Consider the following 15072-nt stretch of genomic DNA (forward strand, 5'->3'; position numbering starts at 1 on the left):
AGGGAGAAATTGAGCTGAATTTTGAAGAACTTGAAATTAAGGGCACTGTATTTTAGGATATATAAAAATATATTCAACCATTTCCAGTACTAAGCGATAGACTTATTAACATTCTCTTTCAGTGATAATAGTAGAATTGTATAATCTTTTCATTTACTACAGTAATGGCTGTGAAATAATCTCACCAGATTTTTTTATGTTATCCTCAGCAAAGGGAAAACTTTCAGGCCAGGGTATCAAATTTTTCTCTAGAGTCATTATAAGAATTCTTTGACAAACAGTGAGGGACTTAAAGTAGAATCCAAAGAAGGCAATGACTCTGTGTCAAGGTTTCATGTACCAATGGTTTCTACCTCATTTTAGTGGCTGGGATACCAAAACCTTGGCATCCCAAGTGAGTGAAAAATGTACATCTGAGAAGAGTTGTGGACTAATATGCTTCCTAATTGGGTATGGGCAGTAAACATAAGATTCAAAGTCTCCATCCTGGCAGCTCCTCTACCAGGCTTATCCAACTAGAAGAGTACATAATTACACTATAATGAATGATGAGATTTTTTTCCCTACTATGAAGTTTCACAGTATATCAAATTAAGCCTATATAGGTTTAACTGGGCATCTAGATGGCTCAGTGGATAGAGTGCTGGTAATGGAGTCAGAAAACCTGAGTTCAAATCCAGACTTATACATTACTAGCTGTGTGACCCTGGGCAAGTCACTTAACCTCTGTTTGTCTTAATCCATTGAGAAGGAAATGGCACAGTATTTCAGTATTCTTATCAAGAAAACCTTATAGACAGTAAGGTCCATGGGGTCATGAAGAGTTAGAAATAGCTAAACAACAACAACAACATAGGTTTAACCTCATCCCTAATTCTGAGATTAGTCTATTCTCAAGCAGAGGAAGTATTGAGCCAGAATTTAGATAGATTTCCATTTCTTCCACACTGCCAACTCCTAGATTCCACACATTTCTGTAAACTTCCTCCAATTTTTGACAATAGAGACCTTCTTGGTTCACCTATTCCATACCAATGGGTCTGCCTAGTTTTCAAATCCCAACCATCCTTAGTCTCTTCTGTCTCTCTAGCATCCAGCATAGGTATTTCCACAAAATGGAAAAGCTTATTATGCTATAATAAAGGGTAATTGTGTGTGTGTGTGTATGTATGTGTGTGTGTGTGTGTGTGTGTGTGTGTGTGTGTGTTACTGGGGTGGTTTATTTTGCATGTTGAATTATTCTTCCTCTGAAGGGATAGGTTCTTGTCTTGTGGTTATAGTGATGGTGGTGGTGCAGAAATAGTGGAGGAAGGAAGCAGGGAAATAAGTATATATTAAGCACTTACTGTGTACCATACTTGGTGCTAAGGATTAGAATGAAGGTAGAACTGATAAATCTTAGAAGATAAAGAAGTATATAATATGGGTGAAATATGACAGGTCTACAATAAGTAGGTTTGATGATTGTGAGTGAAATTGATACTGGAAATACGGATTAGTGAACTTAGTTTGGAGAATCCAAGTAGGCAAACTCTCCAACTTAATTTAGCAGTTCTTTTAAGTAAAATAAATGATTTCATTTAATTTGGAGTCCTAAAAGATGAAGTACCAGTAGTTGTCACTTCTGACCCATACAGTCTAAGAATGACAATATATTATAATAGAGTGCTAGATTTGTAGCCTGGAGAGAATTACATTTAAAGCTTGCCTCTGATATTTCCTTGAATTGAGACTTTGGTCAAAATATTTAAACTCTCTGAGCCTTCCTGTCAAATCTGGATATACTATTATAGCAACTACTTTCCAGGGTTGTAAGGATCAGATAATATGTAAAGTGGTTCGCTAAATTTAAAGCACTTGATACATCCCAGTTATTTATTAAGCCCAGACAAAGAATGAGGAAATATTTTGCATGGGATAGCTTAGAAAATTTATGACCACCAACTCTGGAGTTTGATAGATTTTTTGGAATATATTTCTAATTACCTTATGTATTTTGCTATTTCTGATTATGCATATATGCATGTATATGTATGTGTCTGCATTCCCTTGTTTTGGAGCTGTGATTTCATTGGTATAGGAACTCTTTTTACTCATTCACATGTGCAGCACTGTCTCTGGAGTTGAAAGACTTGTGGGGCAGTGTTGTCTAGGGCCCTGGGCAGTTACTTGTTGAAGAACACATAGTCATCATATCTCAGAGGTAGGAAAGACTAGAGTCATAAAAAAACCCCCAAAAACCAAACAAAAAAACAAAAAAAACGAGGCATAGGATTAAACGGGCCTCATTTTATACTTGCCAAGGCAAGTATCAAGGATTCCAACTAAGGACCTCTAACCAAATCCAGAACTATTAGCCTGAAAATTGATAGAGATTGGGCACAAAATGGGAGGTGAGAGGGATAGTGACCTTTGATAGATCTATGTGTGTATGCATGTATAAATATACATGTGTGTATAGATATATATATACACATAAACATAAACATATATGCATATAGAGAGAGCTTCATAATATCTTTAAAGTATGTAAAAGTATTTTAAAATGTACATATATAGCTTTCTCTCTCTCTTTCTTTCCTTCTCCCTCTCCCTCTCTCTTTCCCTTCCTGCATATATCAAGGCATATTTTCCACTTTGTGGTATAGTTTCTAGGCCTTAGCCCTGACTCTTTTTTTTTTCCTTCTCTCTTTTCTTTTGACTCTGGTATAAGTGGCCAGAGTAGTTAGAGGATATTTATGTATGTATTATGTGTGTAACCATGTGTGTACATGTATGCATGTCTACATACATGTGTGCTAGATAAAATAAATAAATAAGCAAACACTTTTTATCTGGCTGATAGGGAAATCCTTCCTGGTGAACTTCAGGGCACCCCTAGCATGGCCTCTACTAGTTTCATTCTCTTGGTGACCTACCAGAGTAAGACCTGACTCCTCAATCATTCAAGCTTTCCCTAGTAGATATTGAATTACAGAGCTTACAAGGCATTTCATCCCATTTTGTAAATTCTCATAGAAATAACTTTCTTGTATTGATTCTAGGTAGACTGATACATCCTGTTTCCCTGATTTTCGTTTTAAAATTGATCTTTAAATGACAATATGATAAATGTTAGCTATTTCTTTATCAGGCTCCATTCATCTCCATTCACCTCACTACCCATTTTCTTTTGTAACTGTGGTAGGGAACAACATGTTCAAGGATTCCTACAGTGTGAAGAGTGAAAGAAAATCAAATGGCAGAATACTTCACAGACTGTCTATTTACAAAAGAGCAAAGGGACTCCATTTTTGGCTCACTGTAACAAGAAAATTTGGTTAACTGAATAAGAGTGATTTAGGCCACTGTCCACAGGGAAATGAGGTGATACAGGAATTATGGAAGAGGATTCACATTTAATCCTTCTGTTAATTCTCTAGAGTAATATTCCAATAAAAAAAAACCCACTCCAGTGCTAGTATAAGGAATAGTGTACAGTAGAAGCAAGCTGATACATTGGGTATATGTTAAAGTGGTCACCAGGAGAGCTGGATTCTAGCCCTTGCTCCTCTGATGATGAATTGTTTGACCTCTGCCAAGTAATTTAATCTCTCAATTTGTTGCAGTAAGAAGAATACTGATTGTGAGGGAAAAGACTTGGACTTGATTCATGGCTATGTCACCTAACCCTTAACTGGGCAAACTTGGATCAATAATTTTGCCTCTGTAGGTCTCAGGTTTCTCATCCATAAAGTTAGAGAATTGGACTAAATGACTACTAATGCCTCTATGAGCCAATTAGTTGGACAAGTGGATAGAATTCTGGGCATAGGGTCAGGAACACCTGAATTAAAATCCAGCCTTAGATGTTTACTAGATGTGAGTCCTTAGGAAAGTCACTTAACCTCTGTCACCCTCAGTTTCCTTACCTTTAAAATGGGAATAATAATAGCACCAACCTTTCAAGGTTGTCATGAGAATCCTTCCAACCTTTCAACTTTAATCCTATGATCAACTTAGGATAAGAGAGATTTCGAGATAGAAAGGCTGAGTTCAAATCCTGGTCCTCTTGTTTATTTCCTTTTTAATATTAGGGAATTCATTTAACCTCTCAGGCTTCTGTTGACTTGTTTTTAACATGAGGGGATTTAACTGGATCATCTTTATTGTTATTCCCACACTTAATTTTATATTTCTATAACTTTATCTGGGTCTGATATTCTGTGTAGAAAGTAATGGATTGGAATAGGTGATCTCTAGAATCCCTTCCAACTCCAAAGTTCTTCAATTCATCACTTTCCCATGTATAAGAAATATACACTTTTTTGTGGTCCACATGATTCAAATTGATTCAAAAATGCAGTTATTGAGATCATTCTGTATAGCAACTAAAAAGAATGGCATTCTGGCTCTCTATTAGATTATATTCTATTTATTATAAAAAATCAAATTGAAGTATTAATAAGCTCTTATACTTTGTACCCTATGTGACAGTACCTCCTTACTTTACTGTGCCCCCACAAACCTAAAGAAGGTATTGTTTTTCCTTGACTTTGCCTGAAAAATGTCTGGAAATACATGCACGCATACATACATACATACACATATAAATATGTGTGTATACACACAGATATGTATTGTGTGTGCATAGTTTTAAACTATGATAAATTTGGAATAATTCTCCCTGGAAAATAGTTCAGGCTCATTCATAGAAGTGCTTGCATACAGGTACTTAATGAAATGTCTAATAAATTGAGTTGATAATATAATCACCATGACCTCTTTCTCAAGCATATTCAACCATTCCTCCCCACAGTCTTTTTCTTCTCTGCCTACAAAAACAAAGCAATAAAAAACATAATTAACAAAACTTTTCCTAATCTTTCTGAACCCATCTAAATAGAATTCCATTTCTCATTGCTCTACCTTACCAAAATTATTTGAAAAAAAATGTGTATAATACAATGCCTTCATTTCTTCACTAATTCATTTCTTACCCTACTACTTCACTGCCTCCATAATCCTTTGTAATTTGGTTGCCACATATATTATTTAAACTTTATTGAAGTTATTTCACCAAAGATCATTAAGACCACTAATTACCAAGGCCAATGCCCTTTCTTTCAGTTTTCATTCTACTTGTTTTATCTGATGCTTCTTATTATCCATGACTTACTGTTTGTGAAATGGTTAACCTCTGTCTTCTCTTGAATACTCTTTCTTCTCTTGGCACCAGAGACCTCACCCTTTCTATGTGTGTCTCCTATATGTGTAATTCTTTTTCTATCAATTGATAGAATTTTTTTTTGATGTAATTCTTTTCTATCTCAATTACTATTTCTTTATCCTCTTCATAATTTCTTACTCTGAATTTATAGAGAGTATGTACTTTATCCTTATATCTTCTTTCCCTTCTTTCCTTTTCCCTCTCTGGGCAATATCAATAACTCTTACATCTTCATCTAATATCTCTATGTTGTTATCAACACTTTCCATCCAACCTCTCCATATATCCCTTACTTCCATTCCCTACCCTCTTTTCCCACTCACAATCTTCAACAACCACTCATCTGGAACACTGAAATATCCTCCAAAAAATTCTTCCCTCCTGCATTTTTCCAATCCATTCTTCCCTTGCACTTTCCTTCCTTTGTTCTTTCCTTACTTCCTTCTTCCTCTACGACTCAATTGTTACTTTGATTGTCATGTATTTTTTCTTAAGTAACACCATTTTTTTAAAAATGGTCAACTTGTGTGAAAAATGTGTACAAGGCTTAAGTGTTTGGGGAAGCTGAAATGTATACTCTAAAATATTACATTCAGGTTGAAATATACCTGTTTTCTTGGCCATTACATTAAAAAAAACAACACTGAAATATTTCAACAAATGTTAATAAGCTAGAGAACTTGATATAAATGCTTCCACTTAATTCCCCACAAAGCCCATCAGAAAGCCAACTTCTCTATATCCTTCATAGAGATGAGATTCTCATTGAAATACAGCCTCTACCTTAGGTATACCCATATGCATGCATGTATGTATGTAGGCACACACATCTGCATGCATGCATACAGTGCACACATATACACATACATGCACATATATACACACATACACAGATATATACATGCATGCATACACACATACATACATACATGCAATATCCACTACCTATTACACGCCTCCCTTTACCTTAGGAACTCTACTCCCTGTCACCCAAATGTACTCTCCCCCTCCCAAAATGACAAATAGCATCAATAGAGAAGGATAAAGAGGAAGATCCATAAACTAATTTCAATGATCCAAAGACAGAGGTGTCTTTCATTTCTCAAAATGAGGAATGCAATATATTTGAGGCCAAAAAGTGGGGACATAACTTCAACAGAATTATAATTAAGGTGGGTTAACTAGAACTTTGTCCCTTAGCATCAACATTCTGGTACTTAAACATCCTCCCTGATGCATCCCTCTATCATTCCTATACCACATGATCTGACTGTTCCTTCTCCCTCACCTGATACCAGGATGCCACCACTGTATCAATTATTATTGTACCTCTTCCTCAGTGCCTCAGGGGCTTTCCTCATCATTAATACCCACTTATATGCTGCTTCTTCCAAGGGAGTCAGAAGTTAAGGATCATTGGCTATTTCAGTGAGGTATGAATTGGACTCTCTGGAGAATGGACAACCACCTTTCCCAGTGTGACTACACCTAAATAGAGCAAACTATCCTCACTTGAAAAGTGTCCCATCAACCCAAGGAACCTATGTCAAGGTTCAGTATTAATGTTGCTGGGTAGGATGCCAAGATGAATTTCATAAATCCCAAATGAAATTTTCCCAACCTGATGCAGACCATTTTTGTCCTTCCCCTGGGCTTAAGAATCCCAATAATTCATCTGCCATTATTATAATACTTAACATTTATATAGCTCTTGATATGTACCAGGCACAATACTAAGCACATTAAAATGATTATCTCATTTAATCCTCACAAAACCCTTGGCAGGAAGGTACTATTATTATCCTCTTTTTATAGATAAGGAAACTGAGGCAAATAGAAGTAAAGTGACTTGTATAAGGTAACAAAATAGTAAGGGTCTAAGGCTGGATTTGAATTCAGATCTTCCTGAGCCTAGGGCTACCTCTTTGTTCTTTGTACCACCTAGCTACCTCACTGTACACATTGCATCTGGTCACTTGGCTAGTTTTTCAAAGATGTGAGACAATTCATATCAGAGTTCTATGGTACCTAAAATCCCTATACAGTGTTATAAATACATATAATGCAAGAATAAATATGCATAAAATTATATATAATAACATTTCATGGATGCACCATCACAGAAAATATTGGAATTTAACAGGCTATGTCATTATAAGGAGAAGCAATAGATAAGATGCGAAAGTGATAAAAGTGATATGTAGGGAAGTATTGGACTAATCATAGACTTATCCTCTGCAAACTAAATATTCACATTCAACAAAAATGAAGGCCCCAAGGCACAATGACTACCAGAAGCCCTGATATCAATGAATTAGAGGCTTCTCCAAGAGGAAACATTTTGTTGCTAACTTGTAGGGAAAGCTGAACCAACACATGGTTGGCAACAATGGAGTAGAAAAGGAGTGTGGAGCTTTCAGAGATTTGGTGTACAGTACTGCAATTAGTCATCTGGGCCAGAACACTCAAAAAGATCAAGATCAGGTTGATGAAAATGATAGAGAACATCAGAAGCTGCTAAAAGAAAAATGAGAACTCTACAGGGTTTACCAGCAGGATAGTTCATCTGTCTCTAAGAAGGCAGCATTTAATTCCATCAAAAATAAAGTGCAAGCCAAGCTTAGAGAGATACAGGATACTTGGCTCAATAAGAAGGCATATGAAATACATTTTTATTCTGAGAGTAACAATCCAAAGCACTTTTATGATGCCCTGAAGGCTATTCATGGGCCAAAGACCTATGGTACATCTCAACTACTCAGTGCTGATGGAGATACTTTGATTAGTGATATGGACATAATCCTGAAGAGAAGGACTGAACACTTCCATAGGGTCCTCAACAGATCATCATCAATCAATGCTGAAGCCACTGACTTTATACCTCAGGTTGAAGTCAATCTGTCTCTAACCCAATTTCTAACCAAAAAGAGGTTTTGAATGTCATTCAGCTCTTCTCATGTGCCAAAGTACTTGGTGATGATTCTTTTCCAGCTGAGATTTATAAGGCAGGGTGTCAACAGTTCATACAAAAGCTGACTGAATTTTTCTGGGTTATATGGCAAGAGGAAGTTATCCCTCAGAAATTCAAGGATGTCTCCATTGTTTATAAAGATAAAGGAAATAAATTGTTCTGTGACAATCATAGGGAACTATCTTAGTCATTGCTGGCAAGAATCTTGGCAGATTCCTCCTTAATAAGCTGATTGTTTACTCAGAAAAATGGTCATCTACCTAAAAGCCTGTGTGGTTTGAAAAAGGGCCAAGGAATGGTTGATGTTGTTTTTATTCCCCAACAACTCCAGGAAAAATGCCAGGAGCAAAACAGAGGTATGTACATTTGTTGATCTGACCAAGGCCTTTGATGTCAGTCAGGAGGCTTGTGGAAAATTAGACAAAATGTGGTTGCCTAGAGAAGTCCATCAATATTATGTGTCAGTTTCATAATGGCATGCTTGCCCAGGTTCTAGATAATGGATAATGCTCTCACACTTTCCCAGTCACTAATGGAGTGAAGCGAGCCTGTATACTTGCTTGCATGCTTTTTAGTATATTTTTACCATGTCGTCAAATGCCTTCAACAAAGACAAATATGGCATCAAGGTCAACTATTGCACTGTTGGTAAATTATTTAGCTTTTAAAGTCTATAAGTCAAGACTAAAGTGGAGGGAGAGTTGGTACATGGTGGTGGTTGTTATTGTTGCTGCTGCTTCTGTTGTTGACAGATGATTGTGCACTCAGTGCAACCTCTGAGACTGAAATACAACAAAGTGTGAGTGATTCCCTGCTGCTTGTGCTAATTTTGGCTTAACAATCATCACCAAGAAAACACAAGTTCTTTACCAGTCAGTGCCACACCATCCATAAGCAGAGCCATTGGTTACAGCAAATGGATACATTTTGAATATTGTGATAAGTTCACTTACCTTGGCAGTATACTTTCTAGGGGTGTACATATCAATAATAAGAGTGATATATGTATTGCTAATGCTAGCTCACTGTTTGGGAGGATCCACAGGAAAATATGGGAAAGAAGATGTATTAGACTGACTACCAAACCAAAAGGCTACAGAGCTGATCTCACTGTTGCCTGTGAAAGCTGGACGGTATACAAAGCCATACCAGGAGACTGAATTGCTTCCATTTGAATTGTCTTAAGGAGATTCTGAAGATCACCTGGCAAGATAAAGTACCAGACACTGAGGTGCTTTATTAAGCTAAACCACCAAGCATTCAAACTCTGCTCCAGAGAGTACAACTCTGATGGGCCACCCACATTGTTTAAATACCAAATGCTTGTTTTTCTAAAAACACAAAATTAGGAAACTCATGCAAGGCAGGTGCTCACATGGTGGTCAGAAGAAATAATATGACACTCTCAAGGTCTCTCTGAACAACTCTCGAATCAATGGTGAGAAAAGGGAGACACTGGCAAAGGATTGCACAGCATGGCATTTCCTCATCTAAAAAGGTACTGTGCTCTATGAGCAAAGCAAAATTTCAATAGCTCAAAAGAAACATGAGATGTACAAATTTAGAGACATATCCACTCAAAATGTTCAAATGAACTATTTGTGCCTGATGTATAGTAAAGACTTCTGATCTTACATTGGCCTGAATAAACAGTCAGACATACCTTGACTCCAATAAAGTGATAGCATTTTGGTCCTCTTTAATAATGAAGGATAGGGGGCAGCTAGGTGGCACAGTGGATAGAGCACCGGCCCTGGAGTCAGGAGTACCTGAGTTCAAATCCGGCCTCAGACACTTAACACTTACTAGCTGTGTGACTCTGGGCAAGTCACTTAACCCCAATTGCCTCACTAAAAAAAAAAAAAAAAAAAGAATGAAGGATAATAGCTTTCCTGGTCCATTCTGAAGTGTGATGGAGGCATGAGCCAGACCAACCGACTAGGCCAAGATGCTGGTCGCCAGGAGTTGGGTGTGTTGCAAGATGTCCATGATGCTGTGGTGGCCCTTCAAGAAGTTGCAGTTGGACCAAGAGTTGAAGCTGATCAGCAAGTACAGGCTCCCCAACAAGCGTGAGGTGTGGCCAGTCAAGTTTACATTGGCCAAGATCTGCAAGGTCCCATGGGAGCTGCTGACCCTAGAGGAGAAGGACCTGCAGCACCTGTTTGAAGGCAATGCCCTGCTTTGGAGGCTGGTACACATTCTGGATGAGGGCAAGATGAAGCTGGATTACATCCTAGGCCTGAAGATTGAAGACTTCCTGGAGTGGCGCCTACAGATGCAGGTCTTCAAGCTGGGCCTGGCTAAATCCATCCACCACACATGGGTGCTGATCTTCCAGAGGCATATCAGGGTCAAAAAGCAAGTGGTCAACATCCCCTCCTTCATAGTGAGACTGGAATCGCAGAATCACATTGACTTCTCCCTGCACTCACTGTACTGAGGGGGCTGGGCAGGCAGGGTCAAGAGGAAGAATGCCAAGAAGGGCCAGGGAGGGGCTGGCACTGGCAATGACTAGGAAGAAGATTAAATGAAAGCCCCCCAACCTCTGCTCCACAAAGTTTGCTGCATGGGAATAAAGTTCTTTGACTTCTGAAAAAAAAAGAATGGAGGACAACAGTATTTGACAAAAACTGTTGGGAAAACTGGAAGATAATATGTCAGAAACTAGGCATAGATCAACATCTTACACCATATACCCAAATAAAGTCAAAATGAGTACATGATTTAGAAATAAAGGGTGATACCATAGGTAAATTAGGAGAGAAAGGAATAGTTTACCTCTCAGATCTGTGGAGAGAAGAGCAATTTATGACCAAACAAGAGATAGAGAATATTATGAAATGCAAAATGGATGATTTTGATTTCATTAAATGAAAAAGTTATTTGTATAAAGAGAAGCCATGCAGTCAAAATGAGAAGGAAAGCAGAAAGCTGGGAAACAATTTTCACAGCCAGTGTTTCTGATAAAGACATCCTTTCTAAAACATATACAGAATTAAATCAAATTTATAGGAATGGAAGTCATTCCCCAATTGACAAATGGTCAAAGGATATGAACAGGCAGTTTTCTGAAGGAGAAATCAAAATGATCTATTTTCATATGAAAAAAATGCTCTAAATCATTATTGATTAGAGAAATGCAAATGAAAACAACTCTGAGGTACCACCTGACACCTATCAGGTTGGCCAATATGACAAAAAAGGAAAATAATAAATGTTGGAGAAGCTGTGAAAAAATGGAATACTAATGCATTGTTGGTGGAGTTGTGAATTGATCCAGCCATTCTGGAAAGCAATTTGGAATTATGCCCAAAGGGCTATCGGACTGTGCATACCCTTTGACCCAGTAATACCACTATTAGGTTTCTAGCCCAAAGAAATCATAGAAAAGGGAAAAGGAACCTCATGTACAAAAATATTTATAACAGTTTTCTTTGTGGTGGCAAAGAATTAGAAATCAAGGGAATGCCCATCAATTGGGGAATGGCGAAACAAGTTGTGGTGTATAAATGTAATGGAATACTATTGTGCTATAAGGAATGATGAGCAGATAGATTTCAGAAAAACCTGGAAAGACTTAAGTGGACTAATGCTGAGTGAAGTGAGCAGAACCAGAAGAACATTGTACACAGTGCAGTGTGAGCAAAATTATGTGATGATCAACCATGATAGACTTGGTTCTTCTCATCAGTGCAATGATCCAAGACATTTCCAAAGAGCCCATGAACCCACATCCAGAAAAAAAAGAACTGTGGATTCTGAATGCAGATTGAACCATACTGTTTCTACTTTTTGGTTGTTGTTTTATTCTTTTTTGAAGAAAAAAAAAACAAAAACAAAAACCTCTGCAGATATGTCTTTAGAGCAAAATAACTCATAATCTGTCTAGAACAAAACTGACTGATCTCAGTAATTGTGTAAAGGCTTCTTCCAAGATAAGGGGTTCTGAAGGGAATGGGGGGGGTGACTAATTGTAATCCTTGCTTTGGGCAAAGGAAAGAGGGCTTGAACTAGAAAAGGTACTGGTATGATTTGCAAATCTAGGTCATAATCGTTATCAAGCTCTCTCCTTACTATTGAGAACCAAAGATCAAAAACAGATAGGTAAACACTCTGCTAAATAGATAAATCAAAGCAGAGAATCTGTAGATTAGCCAAAATGCAAGGAAAACCAATGAGTGGATTTTTTTTCTGATTCATTCTGATATGTGTGTTGTTTAAAATCTAAATGTGGGTCCTAATCTGCCCCACCTCCCCAGTTTTTTGGGGGAAGCTGGCTAAAGTCACTGATAAATTCATCAAGAGTTTAGGCTTTTAAAGATTTGTTAAAATATATCATACATTAGTGAAGAGAGAGAAAGAGAGAGAGATTGAGAACAGATTCCTTATAGCATTGAAATCCTAGCTTAGATCTAATTCAATATAGCCAGAAAGAAAGAAACCAATTTCTTTTCCAAGCAGCCCACATGAAATCTCTCACCACCAAGCTGGTGTCTGAACAACTAAAAGGGGCCTTCCTATTCTGTCTGTTGCCACATGCTTATTCCTCACCAAAAAAAACCACTGTTTCTGGGAGCATCCACTTCCTAGTTCCTCTCTCCCTCCGCCAAAAGGGAGGTCCTTCAAGCTGATTGGTTGAGAGTGGTCTCTTGCTGATGTAAGTAGTACACCACCTCTGAGAACAATGTCACTCAGAGCAAGCCAGGTGTGGTCCCCATCCAATCATCTTTAAGTTTGTACTTAGTTTCTCATTCTCACCCAATTCAAACAATACTAAATCAATCTGGTCGACGCCTGGGTGGCTGCCAAATCCCATTATTTTATCACATATGCCAAAGTTCAAATTATTTGTTTTAAATTTTAGTACCTTGTATGTATTTTAAATTAGTACTGATATTTTCAAGGTTATGTCACTGTAATGCTTTCTGACTTAGCTACTCTTTCTAAACTATAGGCTTGGGGGTAGGGGAAGGAGGGGGAAATTGTTGTATATGCTATGGCTTATATGTCTTTATCACACTCTTCACATAAATTCCATCAACAAAAAAAGAATCAGAGGGAGTGAAATAAGAAATGAATATTTAGAGTGGCAAATATAAGAAAAAAGGAAAATATTGGATGTTGGAGGGGATTTTGGAAAATTGGGAAACTAACCCATTGTTGGTGGAGTTGTAAATTGATCCAACCATTTTGGAGAAGAATTTGGAACTGTGCCCAAAGGGCTATAAAACTATGCATACCCTTTGATCCAGCAATACCACTACTAGGTTTATATCCCAAAGACATCCCCAAAAGCAGAAAAATAAGACCTATTTGTACACAATTATTTATAGAAGCTCTTTTTGTGTTTGTGGTGGCTAAGCATTGGGAATCAAAGGAATGTCCATCAATTGGGGAATAGCTAAATAAACTGCTATAAGATTGTGATGGAATGTTATTGGGCTATGAGAAATGGCAAACAGGATTATTTCAGAAAGGATTGAAAAGACTTATATGAACTGATGTCTAGTGACATTAACCCTAGATTTAATTAAGAAAATCAACTTTCTGTTTACTACATGGAAATGCTTTGAATCCTCAGTAAATTCCAGAAGCTCCCTATTTCTCAGACATCAAATTCAAACTCCTCTGTTTTTCACTATACAGCACAGTGCCTGTCACTTAGCAGATGCTTAATTAATGCTTGTTGATTAAACTATTGTAAAATAACATCCTTCACAACCAGACTCCAGCATACCTTTCCAGGAATACTATCCATTACCACCAACCAGATACCACACTCAAGCCCAACTGGCCTTTATGTCATTTCTCACACAGAAAATTCTACTATTAAGGGTATTCCCCATAAGTACAATGTATTTCATCCTCATCTTCCTTAGCTCTCAGACTCCTTAGTTCCATACAAAGATCATCTCAAAAGTTACCTTTTACATGAAGACTTTCCTGATGTCATCCACTAGTTTCTCCCCTACAACTTGAAATAAAGATGTTTGTTTTGTTTTTAGTCATTTTAGGTCAAGACAAAATCAAGATTTAATTCTGCAAAGATGCAGTGAATCTTCATGTCAACAATGAAGAATGGCATGTTAAGTAAAAGAAAGCTACTTCCAATCTGATTAAATGAGATTAGAAGCCCAAATTCAAAATGATACTCCTTTTACTAACTGCATTTGTCTCATGTTACTAGATTGGTCATCAGCCATTCAAACTTGCTTATCATGACTTAATCAGAACACTCTTCCTCCCACAGCTGTTGCCCCAAATTAGGCTGTAAACTTATTAATAGAAGAGCTATTTCCCTATGTCTTTCTCAATGGTTCCCAGTAGTACTTATTGTACAACATGTGCTGAATAAATGTTTATTGGGACTGCCTGTATAACTCCACAATGACTCATTTCTTTAGTCAAGTATGGCAAATGGCTGGTGTTTTTAAACAAAATGGTTCAACTCATTTATTAGACCAGATTAGCCAGTTGATTTAAATGATGAATGCAGCATCTATTGATCACATGTGGTATACCAGTCACTGTGTAAAGTGCTTGTTGTTTAGTCTTCAGTTGTATCTGATTCTTCATGACCTTGTGGACCATAGCATGCTAATACTGTCCATGGGGTTTTCTTGGTAAAGATACTTGAGTGATTTGCCATCAACTTGTCCAATAGATTGCTACAAACAGATCTTAAATAACTTGCACAGGATCAAAGAGCTTCTGTCTGAGGCCAAACTTGAACTCTGGTCTTTCTGGCTCCAGGCCGAGTATTCTATCCTCTAAGCCACTTAGCTGCCTCCATGCAAAATGCTAGTGACATAAATTAAAACAAAGAGAGAGAGAGAGAGAAAGCTGTTCTCCTAAGGAGATTACATGCTACTAGGGACAAGCAACACACGTA

At 37.4% G+C, this 15072-nt stretch overlaps 1 protein-coding gene across 1 annotated transcript; it reads left to right on the forward strand.

The window, feature by feature from the left end:
- Positions 1 to 10128: 10128 nt before the first annotated feature.
- LOC122743928 (40S ribosomal protein S9-like) lies at positions 10129 to 10620 on the forward strand. Its single transcript, XM_043989178.1, has one exon. It carries the CDS (start codon positions 10129 to 10131, stop codon positions 10618 to 10620), a length of 492 nt encoding a protein of 163 aa, XP_043845113.1.
- Positions 10621 to 15072: the final 4452 nt, after the last annotated feature.

This window comes from Dromiciops gliroides, chromosome 2 (genome assembly GCF_019393635.1).
Source record: "Dromiciops gliroides isolate mDroGli1 chromosome 2, mDroGli1.pri, whole genome shotgun sequence".
In the NCBI taxonomy this organism is placed as follows: domain Eukaryota; kingdom Metazoa; phylum Chordata; class Mammalia; order Microbiotheria; family Microbiotheriidae; genus Dromiciops; species Dromiciops gliroides.